At 45.5% G+C, this 12,770-nt stretch overlaps 1 protein-coding gene across 1 annotated transcript in view; it reads right to left on the bottom strand.

The window, feature by feature from the left end:
• Positions 1 to 11,115, bottom strand: part of CBL (Cbl proto-oncogene) — a 104,095-nt gene extending 92,980 nt beyond the window's left edge. Inside the window, exon 1 of the mRNA XM_050759373.1 lies at positions 10,788 to 11,115. Coding sequence (XP_050615330.1) covers positions 10,788 to 10,985 — 198 coding nt within the window. The 5' untranslated portion in view covers positions 10,986 to 11,115. The remainder of the gene's footprint in view (positions 1 to 10,787) is intronic.
• Between the last annotated feature and the right edge of the window lie 1,655 nt (positions 11,116 to 12,770).

Here is a 12,770-nt window from a genome sequence, read left to right as displayed (position 1 = left end):
TCTCCTGCCTTGGCCTCCCAAGCAGCTGGGATTATAGGCATGCACCACCACGCCCAGCTAATTTCTGTATTTTTAGTAGAGATGGAGCTCACCATGTTGGTCAGCCTGGGCAACACAGCCTGTGCAACATAGCAAGACGGCATCTCGAAAAAATAAAACAAAAATGTAGGCTGTTTTCAAACAAATATTTAGTCCATTTTTCAACACTCTAGGTTAATCATTAGGGAAATTATCACAGTATAAATATTATTGTATGTTTGAATATAACATTGAACTCTGATGAAGAGGAAGACTCCAGGACCAATTTGACCATGATTTATCAGATTCATTATATGTATACTGCTGGCTAAAAACATATTAAAAATAACTTTTTTCCTATAGCAAGAATCAGCAAAAACTTCAACCAAACTCACAAAATGAAGAGAGCATACAATCTTTTTCCCTGGCCTAACCCTACTTTTATTCTACATGCCTTTCAAAATCCTATTGCTGATTACATGAAATACCCAACCGTCTCCTGTTTTACATTAAGGAATTATGAAGAATCTTACATCCTTTGGGTGAGCTTTTCATAGGCATAAAACACAAATCATGTTTTACAATAATTATATACTACCTTTATGAGGTAAACCCTCATTCAGTAAATGTTACTTTTTTAGCGAGTTACAGAGCACTCGCTTAAAAAAAAAAAAAAAAAAAAAAAATTCCCTACCAGATCCCCTCAATTCATTCGACAGAAAATGAGGGACTATGTTAAGACAAAGCCTTGGTCCTAAGGAGCTCTAACGGGGGAGAGAGAGATGTTAATAAACAGAAGCTAAAAAGTAAACTACAATCTGAACTATCTGATCAGAAAAAATAAAAAATGTAGTAGACAACATAAATTAAGTATAACTGGAAAAGTATACAAAAGCCTCTATGATCACCACACAAAGTAACTAGCACTCACAATTTGAAGAAACACCAACCTTTTAAGTAGACAACAGATACTTCATTGAATAGTACTAAACACTATCTTACTGTCATTCAAGAGAATGTCTACTGGCCAGGCACGGTGGCTCACACCTGTAATCCCTCACACCTGGGAGGTCACAGTGGGTGAGTCACTCGAGGCCAAGAGTTTGAGACTATCCTGGTCAACATGGTGAAACCCCATCTCTATCAAAAGTACAAAAATTAACTGGTGTGGTGGCACATGCCTGTAATCCCAACTACTTGGGAGGCTGAGGCAAGAGAATTGCTTGAACCCGGGAGGCGGAGGTGAGATCATGCCACTCACTGCACTGAACCGAGACTGTACGCCAGCCTGGGTGACAGAGAGAGACTCTGTCTTTAAAAAAAAAAAAAAAAAAGGCCGGGCAGGGTGGCTCACGCCTGTAATTCCAGCACTTTGGAAGGCTGAGGCAGGCGGATCACCTGAGGTCAGGAGTTCGAGGCAAGCCTGACCAATACGATGAAACCCCATCTCCACTAAAAATATAAAAATTAGTCAGCCGGGGCTCAGCACGGTGGCTCATGCCTGTAATCTCAGCACTTTGGGTGGCTGAGGCAGGCGGATCACGAGGTCAGAAGATCGAGACCATCCTGGCTAACACAGTGAAACCCCATCTCTACTAAAAATACAAAAAAAATTAGCCGGGTGTGGTGGCAGGCACCTGTAGTCCCAGTTACTTAGGAGGCTGAAGCAGGAGAATGGCGTGAACTTGGGAGGTGGAGCTTGCAGTGAGCCGAGATCGCGCCACTGCACTCCAGCCTGGGTGACAGAGCGAGACTCCATCTCAAAATAAATAAATAAATTAATTAATTTTAAAAATAATAATAATTGACGGGCGCGGTGGCTCAAGCCTGTAATCCCAGCACTTTGGGAGGCCGAGACGGGTGGATCACGAGGTCAGGAGATCGAGACCATCCTGGCTAACATGGTGAAACCCCATCTCTACTAAAAAATACAAAAAACTAGCCAGGCGAGGTGGCGGGCGCCTGTAGTCCCAGCTACTCGGGAGGCTGAGGCAGGAGAATGGCGTAAACCCGGGAGGCAGAGCTTGCAGTGGGCTGAGATCCAGCCACTGCACTCCAGCCTGGGCCACAGAGTGAGACTCCGTCTCAAAAAAAATAAAAATAAAAATAAAAATAATAATAATTAAAAAAAACAGAGAATGTCTACTTCCCTCGAATGGAGGGGAATGCTGTATAAGTCAGAGGTCTATACAGCAGGTGACCTCAACAGGTCACTTTCTAAATAAATGGCTTTTGTGATTGAGACTTTGTTGTATACCTGAGAAGGTAACGTATGGAAGAACTTTTAGGACGGTGGGTAATCCACCATTCCAAGACAGGCTCCATTATTAACTAAGTTACTTAACCACTCTGAGCCTAAATGTCTTTATATATAAAACAGGGATGATACCAACAAAGGGCTACTGCAAGAAATAAATAAGTTTTAATGTAATTAAGATAGATGCCCCCCGCCGGGCGTGGTGGCTCATGCCTGTAATCCCAGCACTTTCGGAGGCCAAGGCGGGCACATCACAAGGTCAGGAGTTTGAGACCAGCCTGGCCAGAACAGCGAAACCCTGTCTCTACTAAAAATACAAAAATTAGTCAGGTGTGGTAGCACACACCTGTAGTCCCAGCTACTCAGGAGGCTGAGGCAAGAGAATTGCTTGAACCCAGGAGGCAGAGGTTGCAGTGAGCCAAGACCATGCCATTGCACTCCAGCCTGGGCAACAGAGCGAGACTCCCTCTCAAAAAAAAAAAAAAAGAAAGAAAAAGAAAAAAAAAAGAAAAGATGGATGCCCCCCTCCATACCTTTTCCATGCAGTTATTCCTTGGGGGCCCACAAAGCCAACTACTAGCTGGGTGCAGTGGCTTGTGACTATAGTCCCAGCACTTTGGAAGGCCAAGGCAGGAGGATGGCTTGAGCCCAGACGCTTAAGGATGCAGTGAACTATGACTGTGACACTGCGCTCCAGCCTGGGCATTAGAGCAAGACTCTGTCTCTTTACTAAAAAATAAATAAAAATAAAAATAGGCACTTGGTCTCAAGTCACCCACTTGGCCCTCTTTCAAGTGTACTAAAAAATAAATAAATAAATACCTTTCTAAAAAAATAAAAACAAAACGAAAAAACTTACAAAGTATCTACTATTATGGAAGGCTCCATAACTGGTTATTGCAGGAGATAAGCAGGTTACAGGTGCTACCCTCAAGGACTTTACAATCTTGAGAGGTTAAGATAAATACAGAAAAAATATTGACACATTTTCACACAGAGAAGATAAACTTAAGAGACCCTTATCACTTCAGACATATTTCACCTATAGTCACATCACTTATATACAATTTGTAATGTAATCTCCTAGAGTGTAACAACTTAATACCTACCGCTATGCTTGAGTGTGCAGATACAGGAAGGTAAGGAAGGGAGGGAGTTAAGTAGTAGTCCAATTAAATGCTATATACTAATTTGCAAATTCTAAGTGCATCTCACTTCCAAAATACAGGAAGTTTCCTAAGGTGCTTTTAGGAGGCACAGGAGGCAAGGTGGATAGGGTAAGGCAGGAAAAGTTAGAAGGAAGGAAATAATCATCTTTTTTTTTTTTTTAAGACAGAGTCTCGCTCTGTCGCCCAGGCTGGAGTGCAGTGGCCGGATCTCGGCTCACTGCAAGCTCCGCCTCCCGGGTTCACGCCGTTCTCCTGCCTCAGCCTCCTGAGTAGCTGGGACTACAGGCGCCCGCCACCTCGCCCGGCTAGTTTTTTTGTATTTTTTAGTAGAGACAGGGTTTCACCGTGTTAGCCAGGATGGTCTCGATCTCCTGAGCTCGTGATCCACCCGTCTCAGCCTCCCAAAGTGCTGGGATTACAGGCTTGAGCCACCGCACCCGGCCAATAATCATCTTTTAAAAATACTTTTTTGGCTGGGCGCAGTGGCTCACGCCTGTAATCCCAACACTGTGGAAGGCTGACATGGGAGAATTATTTGAGCCCAAGAGAGTTTGAGACCAGCCTAGACAACATTGTCAGACTCTGTTTCTATTTTTTTTCTTTTGTTTTTTTTTTGAGGCAGAGTTTTGCTCTGTCGCCTAGGCTGGAGGGCAGTAGCACGATCTCGGCTCACTGCAACCTCTGCCTCCCATAGCCATCAGGCTCAGCTAATTTTGGTAGAGACAGGGTTTCACCATGTTAGTCAGGCTGGTCTCAAACTCCTGACCTCAGGTGATCCCCCAGCCTCAGTCCCCCAAAGTGCTGGGATTACAGGCGTGAGCCACCGTGCCAGGCCTGATCCTGTCTCTATTTTTTTAAAAAAATACTAGTTAATAATAATCAATAAAAATAAAATATATATATATATTTTCTTTCAGACGGAGTTTTGCTCTTCTTGCCCAGGCTGGAGTGCTATGATGCAATCTCGGCTCACCGCAGCCTGTTTCCCGAGTTCAAGCAATTCTCCTGCCTCAGCCTCCCATGTAGCTGGGATTATAGGGATGCGCCACCACACCTGGCGAATTTTTTGTATTTTTAGTAGAGAAGGGGTTTCTCCATGTTAGTAAGGCTGGTCTCAAACTGACCTCAAGTGATCCACCCGCCTCGGCCTCCAAAGTGCTAGGATTACAAGCATGAGCCACCACATACCCGGGCAATTAAATATTTTTTTAAATTAAAAAAAAAAAAAATGTAATTTTCTTTCAAGCTCATGCTTTTAAATGTATTTTTCTAACAAACTATATCCCATTTAAAAATCATCAATACCTTAATGTTTCAATTATATAAACTAATTAAAAATAAGGGCGGGGCATGGCGGCTCACTTTGGAAGACTGAGGCAGGTGGATCACCTAAGGTCAGGAGTTCGAGACCAGCCTGATCAACATGGAGAAACCCTGTCTCTACTAAAAATACAAAATTAGCCAGGCATGGTGGCACATGCCTGTAATCTCAGCTACTGGGGAGGCTGAGGCAGAAGAATCGCTTGAACCTGGGAGGCAGGGGCTGCGGTGAGGTGAGATCGCGCCATTGCACTCCAGGCTGGGCAGTAAGAGTGGAATTCCACCTCAAAAATAATAATAAAATAAAATGAAAATAAAATTCAAACCTAAAATAGATGCTCTACTTCAGGAGTGGGCAAATTATCACCTGTATCCTTTTTTTGTGGCTTTCACATTTTTAAAGAGTCATAACAACAGCCGGGCGCGGTGGCTCATGTTTGTAGTTCCAGCACTTTGGGAGGCTGAAGTGGGCGGATCACTTGAGGTCAGGAGTTCAAGACCAGCCTAGCCAACATGGCAAAACCCCATCTCTACTAAAAGTACAAAAATTAGCTGGGTGTGCTGGTGGGCACCTGTAATCCCAGCTACTCAGGAGGCTAAGGCAAAAGAATTGCTTGAACCCAGGAGGCAAAGGTTGCAGTGAGCTGAGATTATGCCATTGCACTCCAGCCTGGGCGACAGAGTGAGCCTCTACCTCAAAAAATAAAAAATACAAAGAGTTGTGGCCAGGAGTGGTAGCTCAAGCCTGTAATCCCAGCACTTTGGGAGGCCGAGGTGGGCAGATCATGAAGTCAGGAGATCAAGACCATCCTGGCTAACATGGTGAAACCCTGTCTCTACTAAAAATACAAAAAAATTAGCCGGGTGTGGTGGCGGACACCTGTAGTCCCAGCTACTCGGGAGGCTGAGGCAGGAGAATGGCGTAAACCCGGGAAGTGGAGTTTGCAGTGAGCCGAGATTGCACCACTGCACTCCAGCCTGGGAGACAGAGCAAGACTCCGTCTCAAAAAAAAAACTAAAATAAAAATAAAAAGAGTTGTAACAATAACAACAAAGAACATGAGACTTACTGTGTGCCCAGCAAAGCCTAAAATACAGTAATCTCCCCATATCTAAGGTTACCATTACCTGCAGTACCATACAATAAGATTTTTTGTTGTTGTTTTGAGATGGAGTTTCACTCTTGCTGCCCAGGCTGGAGTACAATGGAGCAGTCTCAGCTTACCGCAACCTCTGCCTCCCAGGTTCAAGCAATTCTCCTGCCTCAGCCTCGCAAGTAGCTGGGATTACAGGCACCCACCACCATACCCAGCTAATTTTTGTATTTTTAGTAGAGACAGGATTTCACCTTTTTGGTCAGGCTGGTCTCGAACTCTTGACCTCAGGTGATCCACTTGCCTCGGCCTCCCAAAGTGCTGGCATTACAGACATAAGCCACCGCGCCCAGCCTACAATAAGATATTTTGAGAGACCACATTTACATAACTTTTACTACAGTGTATTTTGTAATTGTACTCTTTCATTATTGTTGTTGTTAATCTCTTACTGTGCCTAATTTATAAACTAAGCTTTATCATAGGTACGTATGTATAGGAAAAACATAGTATATGTACAGGGTTCAGTACTATCCAGGGTTTTCAGGCATCCACTGGGTGTCTTGAACATATCCCCTAGGATAATGGAGGATTACGGTATTTACAATGGCTCTGAAACCTCCCTTTTCAGAAAAAGTTTGCCAACCTCTGTTCTATTTCATAACGGAATGTAAAGTCTCTTACTAAATTGAGCCAGGCATGGTGGCTCATGCCTGTTATCTCAGCACTTTGGGAGGCTGAGGTGGGCAGATCAACTGAGGCCAGGAGTTCGAGAGCAGCCTGGCCAACATGGTGAAAATCTGTCTCTAGTAAAAAATAAAAATAGAAAAATTAGCCAGGTATGGTGGCGCATGCCTGTAATCCCAGCTACTCAGTGGCTGAGACACGAGAATCATTTGAACCTGGGAGGTGGAGGAAACAGTGAGCTGAGAACGTGCCACTGCACTCCAGCCTGGGTGACAGAGCAAATAAATAAACTCTCTTATCAAATTAAACACTTTGATACTTCTAAATTTACATTTAAAGCAATTTACTTATTTTTGAGACAGGGTCTCACTCTGTTCCCCAGGCTGGAGTGCAGTGGCTCGCTCAACAACTCATTGTAGCCTCGATCTCCTAGGCTCAAGCTATCATCCCTAGCAGCTCAAACTTAGAGGAAGGTACCACCATGCCTGGCCAACATGTGTATTTTTTGCAGAGACAGGGTTTCGCCATGTTGCCCAGGCTGATCTGGAATTCCTGGGCTCAAGCTGGGATCAAATGATCTACCTACCTCATCCTCTCAAAGTGCTGGGATTACAGGTGTGAGCCCGGCATACGTTTAAGGCCAATTTAGGTGACTTTTTCTCTTCACTTCCCACTCCTCTCCTCTCTGCCCAACTGTCTTTTGGCTTACTAGCGACTTTCTTTGCATAGAAGTACTTATGCACATGTTTATTACAATATCCTGGGGTGGCAAAAAGAAAACCAGAGGCTCTGTCTAACTTTAGTTTAATAACAAGCATTCTAGCACAAACATTTTTCCAATAGTAAGTTTAAGTTCCATAATGGATTAGGAAATCGGGCCTATGTTAACCAGAACCCATGTCTTATGCAATTTTTCCATCTGTATAGATCCCATATTGGGGGAAGGAAAGAGACTAACAGTTCCCAGTGCTAATTCAATAAACTGATTAAGAGTTGGCTGGAATAATATTCATCCAGCTTCAACAACAAAGATAAAACAGGTATGAGATGGTGACTTAGAACTAAATGTGTGTATGGCCAGGCGTGGTGGCTCACACCTGTAATCCCAGCACTTTGGGAGGCCGAGGGGGGCAGATCACCTGAGGTCGGGAATTCGAGACCAGTCTGATCAACATGGAGAAACCCTGTCTCTACTGAAAACAGGAAAAAAAAAAAAAATCAGTTGGGCATGGTGGCACATGCCTGTAATCCCAGCTACTCAGGAGGTTGAGGCAGGAGAGAATCACTTGAACCTAGCAGGCGGAGGTCGCGGTGAGCTGAGATCGTGTCATTGCATCCAGCCTGTGCATAAAAGAGTGAAACTCTGTCTCAAAAAATTAAAATTTAAATTAAAAAAAAAGAACTAAATGTGTGTCATTCAAAGGAATTAAACAGACTTTTTTTTTTTTTTTTTTTTTTTTTTGAGACCGAGTCTCGCTCTGTAGCTCAGGCTAGAGTGCAGTGGTACGATGATCTTGGCTCACTGCAATCTCTGCCCCAGGTTCAAGGGATTCTCCTGTCTCAGCCTCCCAAGTAGCTGGGATTACAGGCGTCTGCCACCACGCCTGGCTAATTCTTGTATTTTTTAGTACAGGCAGGGTTTCACCATGTTGACAGAGCTGGTCTGGAGCTCCTGACTTCAAGTGATCTGCCCACCTCGGCCTCCCAAAATGCTGGGATTACAGGTGTGAACCATGGGACCCGGCCCAAAAATTTTGTTAAAAAGAAATAAATGTGTGGGACATCTGTGGATTTGACAGTAGGTTCTTCACCACTTATAGCACCTGAAGTCCAGGTGTGGTGACACATTTAAGACTTTCAACAATAAAAATAAAGTGAAAAAAGAGTAAACCTTATGCTCAAAACATCAAGGGTAAAAGAGATCGTGCAATCTAGTAACATCACAGAGGTATTCAAAGATCTGGAAAGCAGCATAAACCTATCAGACTGACACATCAGAAAATACTACGTTTTCAGAGCAACTAGAAATATGTGATACAGGGGGAGGAGATAGTACTAAAACCAACCTCTGAGGCAAGTAATACAAAAATAAAACATCCCTCTCCCTACACTGGAATGGAAAAGCTAGAAGCCTACTTTCTGTGAAACTATCAAACCTGAAAAGCAATTTGAGTCGAAACTTTGAGTCCTCTTTATTCTTCCCAAATAATTAAACATTCTGCTGAATAAATCAAAATTCAATACACATACTTTAAATAGATGAAGGAGTAAGACTTAAGGGAGGATTTTATTTGGGCTACCTTGTAGAATAGGACTACCTATATCTTACTCTGTATTTACAGAAACACTTTAATAAGAATACAGAATATTCTTATTCTTTTAGAATAGAGGGCCGGGCCCAGTGGGTAACAGGAGCAGACACTTCATCTCAAGAAAAAAAAAAAAAAACAGAATACAGAATCTCTTTAATAAAGAGATTATTCTTAAGCAGGGGTCACTAATCAGTACAATTTTGATTGTACTGCACCCACATGTCTGATACGAGACACTCATTATAAAGGTATTTTTTTCTATGCCAGAGGAAATTTTTTAGTCCTTAACGATATATCCCTAAAAAGCAAACTAACAAACTTCAGCATTTGAATACCTCCGATGCGCTTTTTTTAAAAGAGGCGACACATTTAAAGTTTCCTTTACGCACCTAAACTTTCTGTAAGGATTTTATTATAATTTCTAATAATAAAATTAGTACTACACTACCAATATAATCAACACAAAAATACTTGTGTCATTAATTACAATACCAATTATTTAACATGAGAAAAACCAGCCCTAAAAAGGTAGCTATGAAACCACTGGCACGCACTACAGGAGTGTTAATTCACACACAGGACTTATTAGGCATTTGAATTGCACATTACATTGGCTAAGCGCTTCATAATCATCGTATTAGCGGTTTCTAGTCCAAAACAGCCCATGAAGAACTTTACAGAAGAGGAACCGAGGCCCAGAGAGGAACCAAAGAAAACCAAATTTTACCCTGGAGGAAATAACACCATTCTGTTAGAACGTGCCAGATACTTCTAATCACTTTTCATGCGCAATATGAATTTTGCCAAAGTAATTAATGAATATGAAAAATACCAAGAAAACGTACTGAATTCTACCAAAGCGTCTGACTGCTTAAACACTTAATTACTTGAGACTAACTACATTTCATTATATAGAAACAACTATAAGGAAGTAAAAGTCTCCCAAATGACAAACTTACTGGCTAAATATAAAGGAGTTATTTTTGTTCGCATTTGCAAAAAACAAACAAACAAGCGTAATCAAAGAAGCTCATCGAACAAGTTTAAAGTCAGGACCTGTAATAAGGAGTCAGAACCGTTACCAGAAAAAAAGAACCCAGCTCAAGCGGTGTAGTAGGGAGGAAGTTATTAAGAAGTCAGAATCTGCTGCTGCTTAACAGGCTCAGCCAGTCCATCTTTCAGAAGATAATAGTTCTAACCAGAACTTGTGGTTTAATCAGTGCATATCTCAGCACCAGCAATGGATCAAATCCAGTGTTTCTGAGGGTAACAAAAAACTTGAGCTGGCGCTAGATGTGGAGGAAAGTTATTTCCTTGTCCCACTTAAACATCCCTATGTCTTTTATCTTCGGGTTACATCTTAATGAGAAGGCACTATACTCTCACCCAAAGCACAGCTTCCCTGCGGAGCTGTCCTGACCCCAGCCAGGTTCCTCAATCAGAGCCCAGGAACCTAATTCCCTGGTTAGATCTCACCCAGCCAAGAGCCCCAGCCAAGAGCCCCAGCCGGTAAATCAAACACTCTTCCTCACGCCCTCCCTGCTAACCTCCCAGGCCAATTCCGTGACCTACATCCCTACACCCTGCACAGAGCCCCAAACTCCGCACCCCCCATTATACTTCCGCCCCACTGGCTTCCCAGTTAACCTTCGCCCCAGCCCCCACTCCATCTTTGTCTGGCTACCCCAAACGCGGCACCCCAGCGTTCCCCGACTCCCAACGGCAGCCCCTCCCCCACGCCGCCCCCCACCCTCCCGGCCTCGTCCCCGCCCCCACGCCCCCCATCCCCCGGCCGGTCACCCCGGCTCCGCGCCTCCCCGGCTTCACCAGACACGTCCCCTCCCCCGCTTCCTCCGTCCGCTCGTTCCCCACCCCGCGGCCCTCCGCCCACGCCCACCCTGCAACAGCGGGCGCTCCGCAGGCCTTTCACCTTGTCCATGAGCTTCCAGCACTTCTCCACCATCTTCTTGTCTACGGTCCCCGGCGGGTGGGGGCTGAGGTGGTGGTGGTGGTGGTGGTGGTGCGGCTGGAAGGCGTCCTTCATGAGCCCAATCAGGCCACCCGAGCCCGAGCCCCCGGAGCCGCCGCCGCCCCCGGCCCCAGAGCTCTTCTTCACGTTGCCGGCCATGGCCTGGGCAGGGTCGGAGCCCAGGCGGGTCCGCCGGCTCGGCTGGACTGCGAGCGAGGGAGAGAAGCAGGGCTTGAAGGAGGGGCCTCTCCCGGCCGCCGCCGCCGCCGCCGCCGGCTATCCGGGCTGAGGGAGGAGCGGCCGTGGGGAGGGGAGTGGGCGGTGCCGGGAGAGCGCGGGACGCGCCCCTTCCGAGCGCGCGAGCCCGAGGCGGGCGGGGCGCGCGTCCCGGAGGCGGACCAGCTTACTGGTGAGCTCGGGGAAGCGGCCGGCCGCGGCCAGACTGCGCAGCGACGACCCCCGGGCCACCGGCTCCGAGCAGCCAGCGTGCCCACAACTCCCGGAAAGCCGCAGCGAGGTTTCCGTGCCCGTCTCCCCCGCCCCTACGCCGGAGGTGGGGCGGGGCCAGGCTGGGGCGGGGCCGGCGGAACCTTCGGGCCTGCGCCCTCTGCTGGAGAAACGGGGAAAGGAGCGGCGGGGGATTGGAGGTGGGGGTAGGTCCAAGGTGGAGTCTGCGCAGTAGTCAGAAACCGAGACTTCCATGCTCCTTGTGGGCGGGAGGTTGGCGCTTCTGGAGTGGGTCATGGGAATGTTTAAATTAAGACAAGTGGCGATGGAATGGAAGTCTTGATGTCAAGTCTTTCCCCACGCCTGACAAATGACGAAATGGAGATTCGAGTTATTTGCTTATTTACACTGTGGGAGGATGGTGGGAGAAAAAGGAAAGTTATTTCTCCACCCCTTATTCAAGTCTTCATTAAGACACGACCAAGGACAGGAATATGAATGCTGCGGCCTGTTCCAGCCGGATTAGGCCCCCAGCAAGGCTTGAGACACTCAAGCCAGTAGCTCTTCTTCCAGGCCCTTTGACCTCTTGAAAAGAAAGTACTTCCTTTTTTTTTTTTTTTTTTTTTTTTTTGGCTCGTGAAGACTAGTTACGTTTCTGGGAAGTGAGTCTCAAACATGTATTTAAGATTCTCCTATTCGGAGCATTGCACCACAGGTCCGCGCCGCCAGCATGAGGGCCCCCTCAGAAGCTGACCTGCTACTGGCTCTGCCCGAGGGGGTTCTGTCTCCCGCCCAGGGAACAGAAATGCTGTTCCCGGTCACTTCCACTTCTCGGTCAATTACACTTCTCTAATGTAAAAGTTCCGTTGGAAGAACTTTGAAAATAGGAACTTCCCTTCCAAAGAAGGAAGTGCCCTGCCCTAATTTACTAATTCTGAGCCTCGGTTTTGGGAGTTTGCAGACCCAGGTGTGTCAGTAAGTATTAGTTCCGCCTTCGATCCCCCTCCAGGCTCTTCCACAAAGCATAAAGGATTAGTGAGCTATATTTATCAGGTGCTCCTGTAAAGGGGAAAATATCTTTGAATGCAGGGACCTTTCAGCCAGACATCCTGGGTTTGCAATTTAATCGCCTTTATCTAGAATTGATTTTGGAGTCAACATAATTTACTATCAGAAGAATTTCCTTTTATCAGTTTCCATTCAGGAAGAGAAGAATCTATGAAGGGAAAATCTAGGCAAAGCTCCATCCTTAGTGCCAACACCTAGTTGCAGGTCCTCCTTTTCTTTTCCCTGGACTGTTGAAACCTTTTCCTCTGCCTTCAATTCATCCTGCCACCATAGGCTTCCTATAGTATAGTTCAGACAGCATCACAAACTTTAAACACTTCCCATTGCCTCTGGAATAAAATCGACAATCAAGTTGCTCTAACTCCAAGCTAAACAAACTTGTAGTTTTATACTACTCCCTGGTACACATGTCTTATGCTAACTGACTCA

Source organism: Macaca thibetana, chromosome 14 (assembly GCF_024542745.1).
Source record: "Macaca thibetana thibetana isolate TM-01 chromosome 14, ASM2454274v1, whole genome shotgun sequence".
In the NCBI taxonomy this organism is placed as follows: Eukaryota; Metazoa; Chordata; class Mammalia; order Primates; family Cercopithecidae; genus Macaca; species Macaca thibetana.
This window is presented reverse-complemented; position numbering and strand designations above follow the sequence as displayed.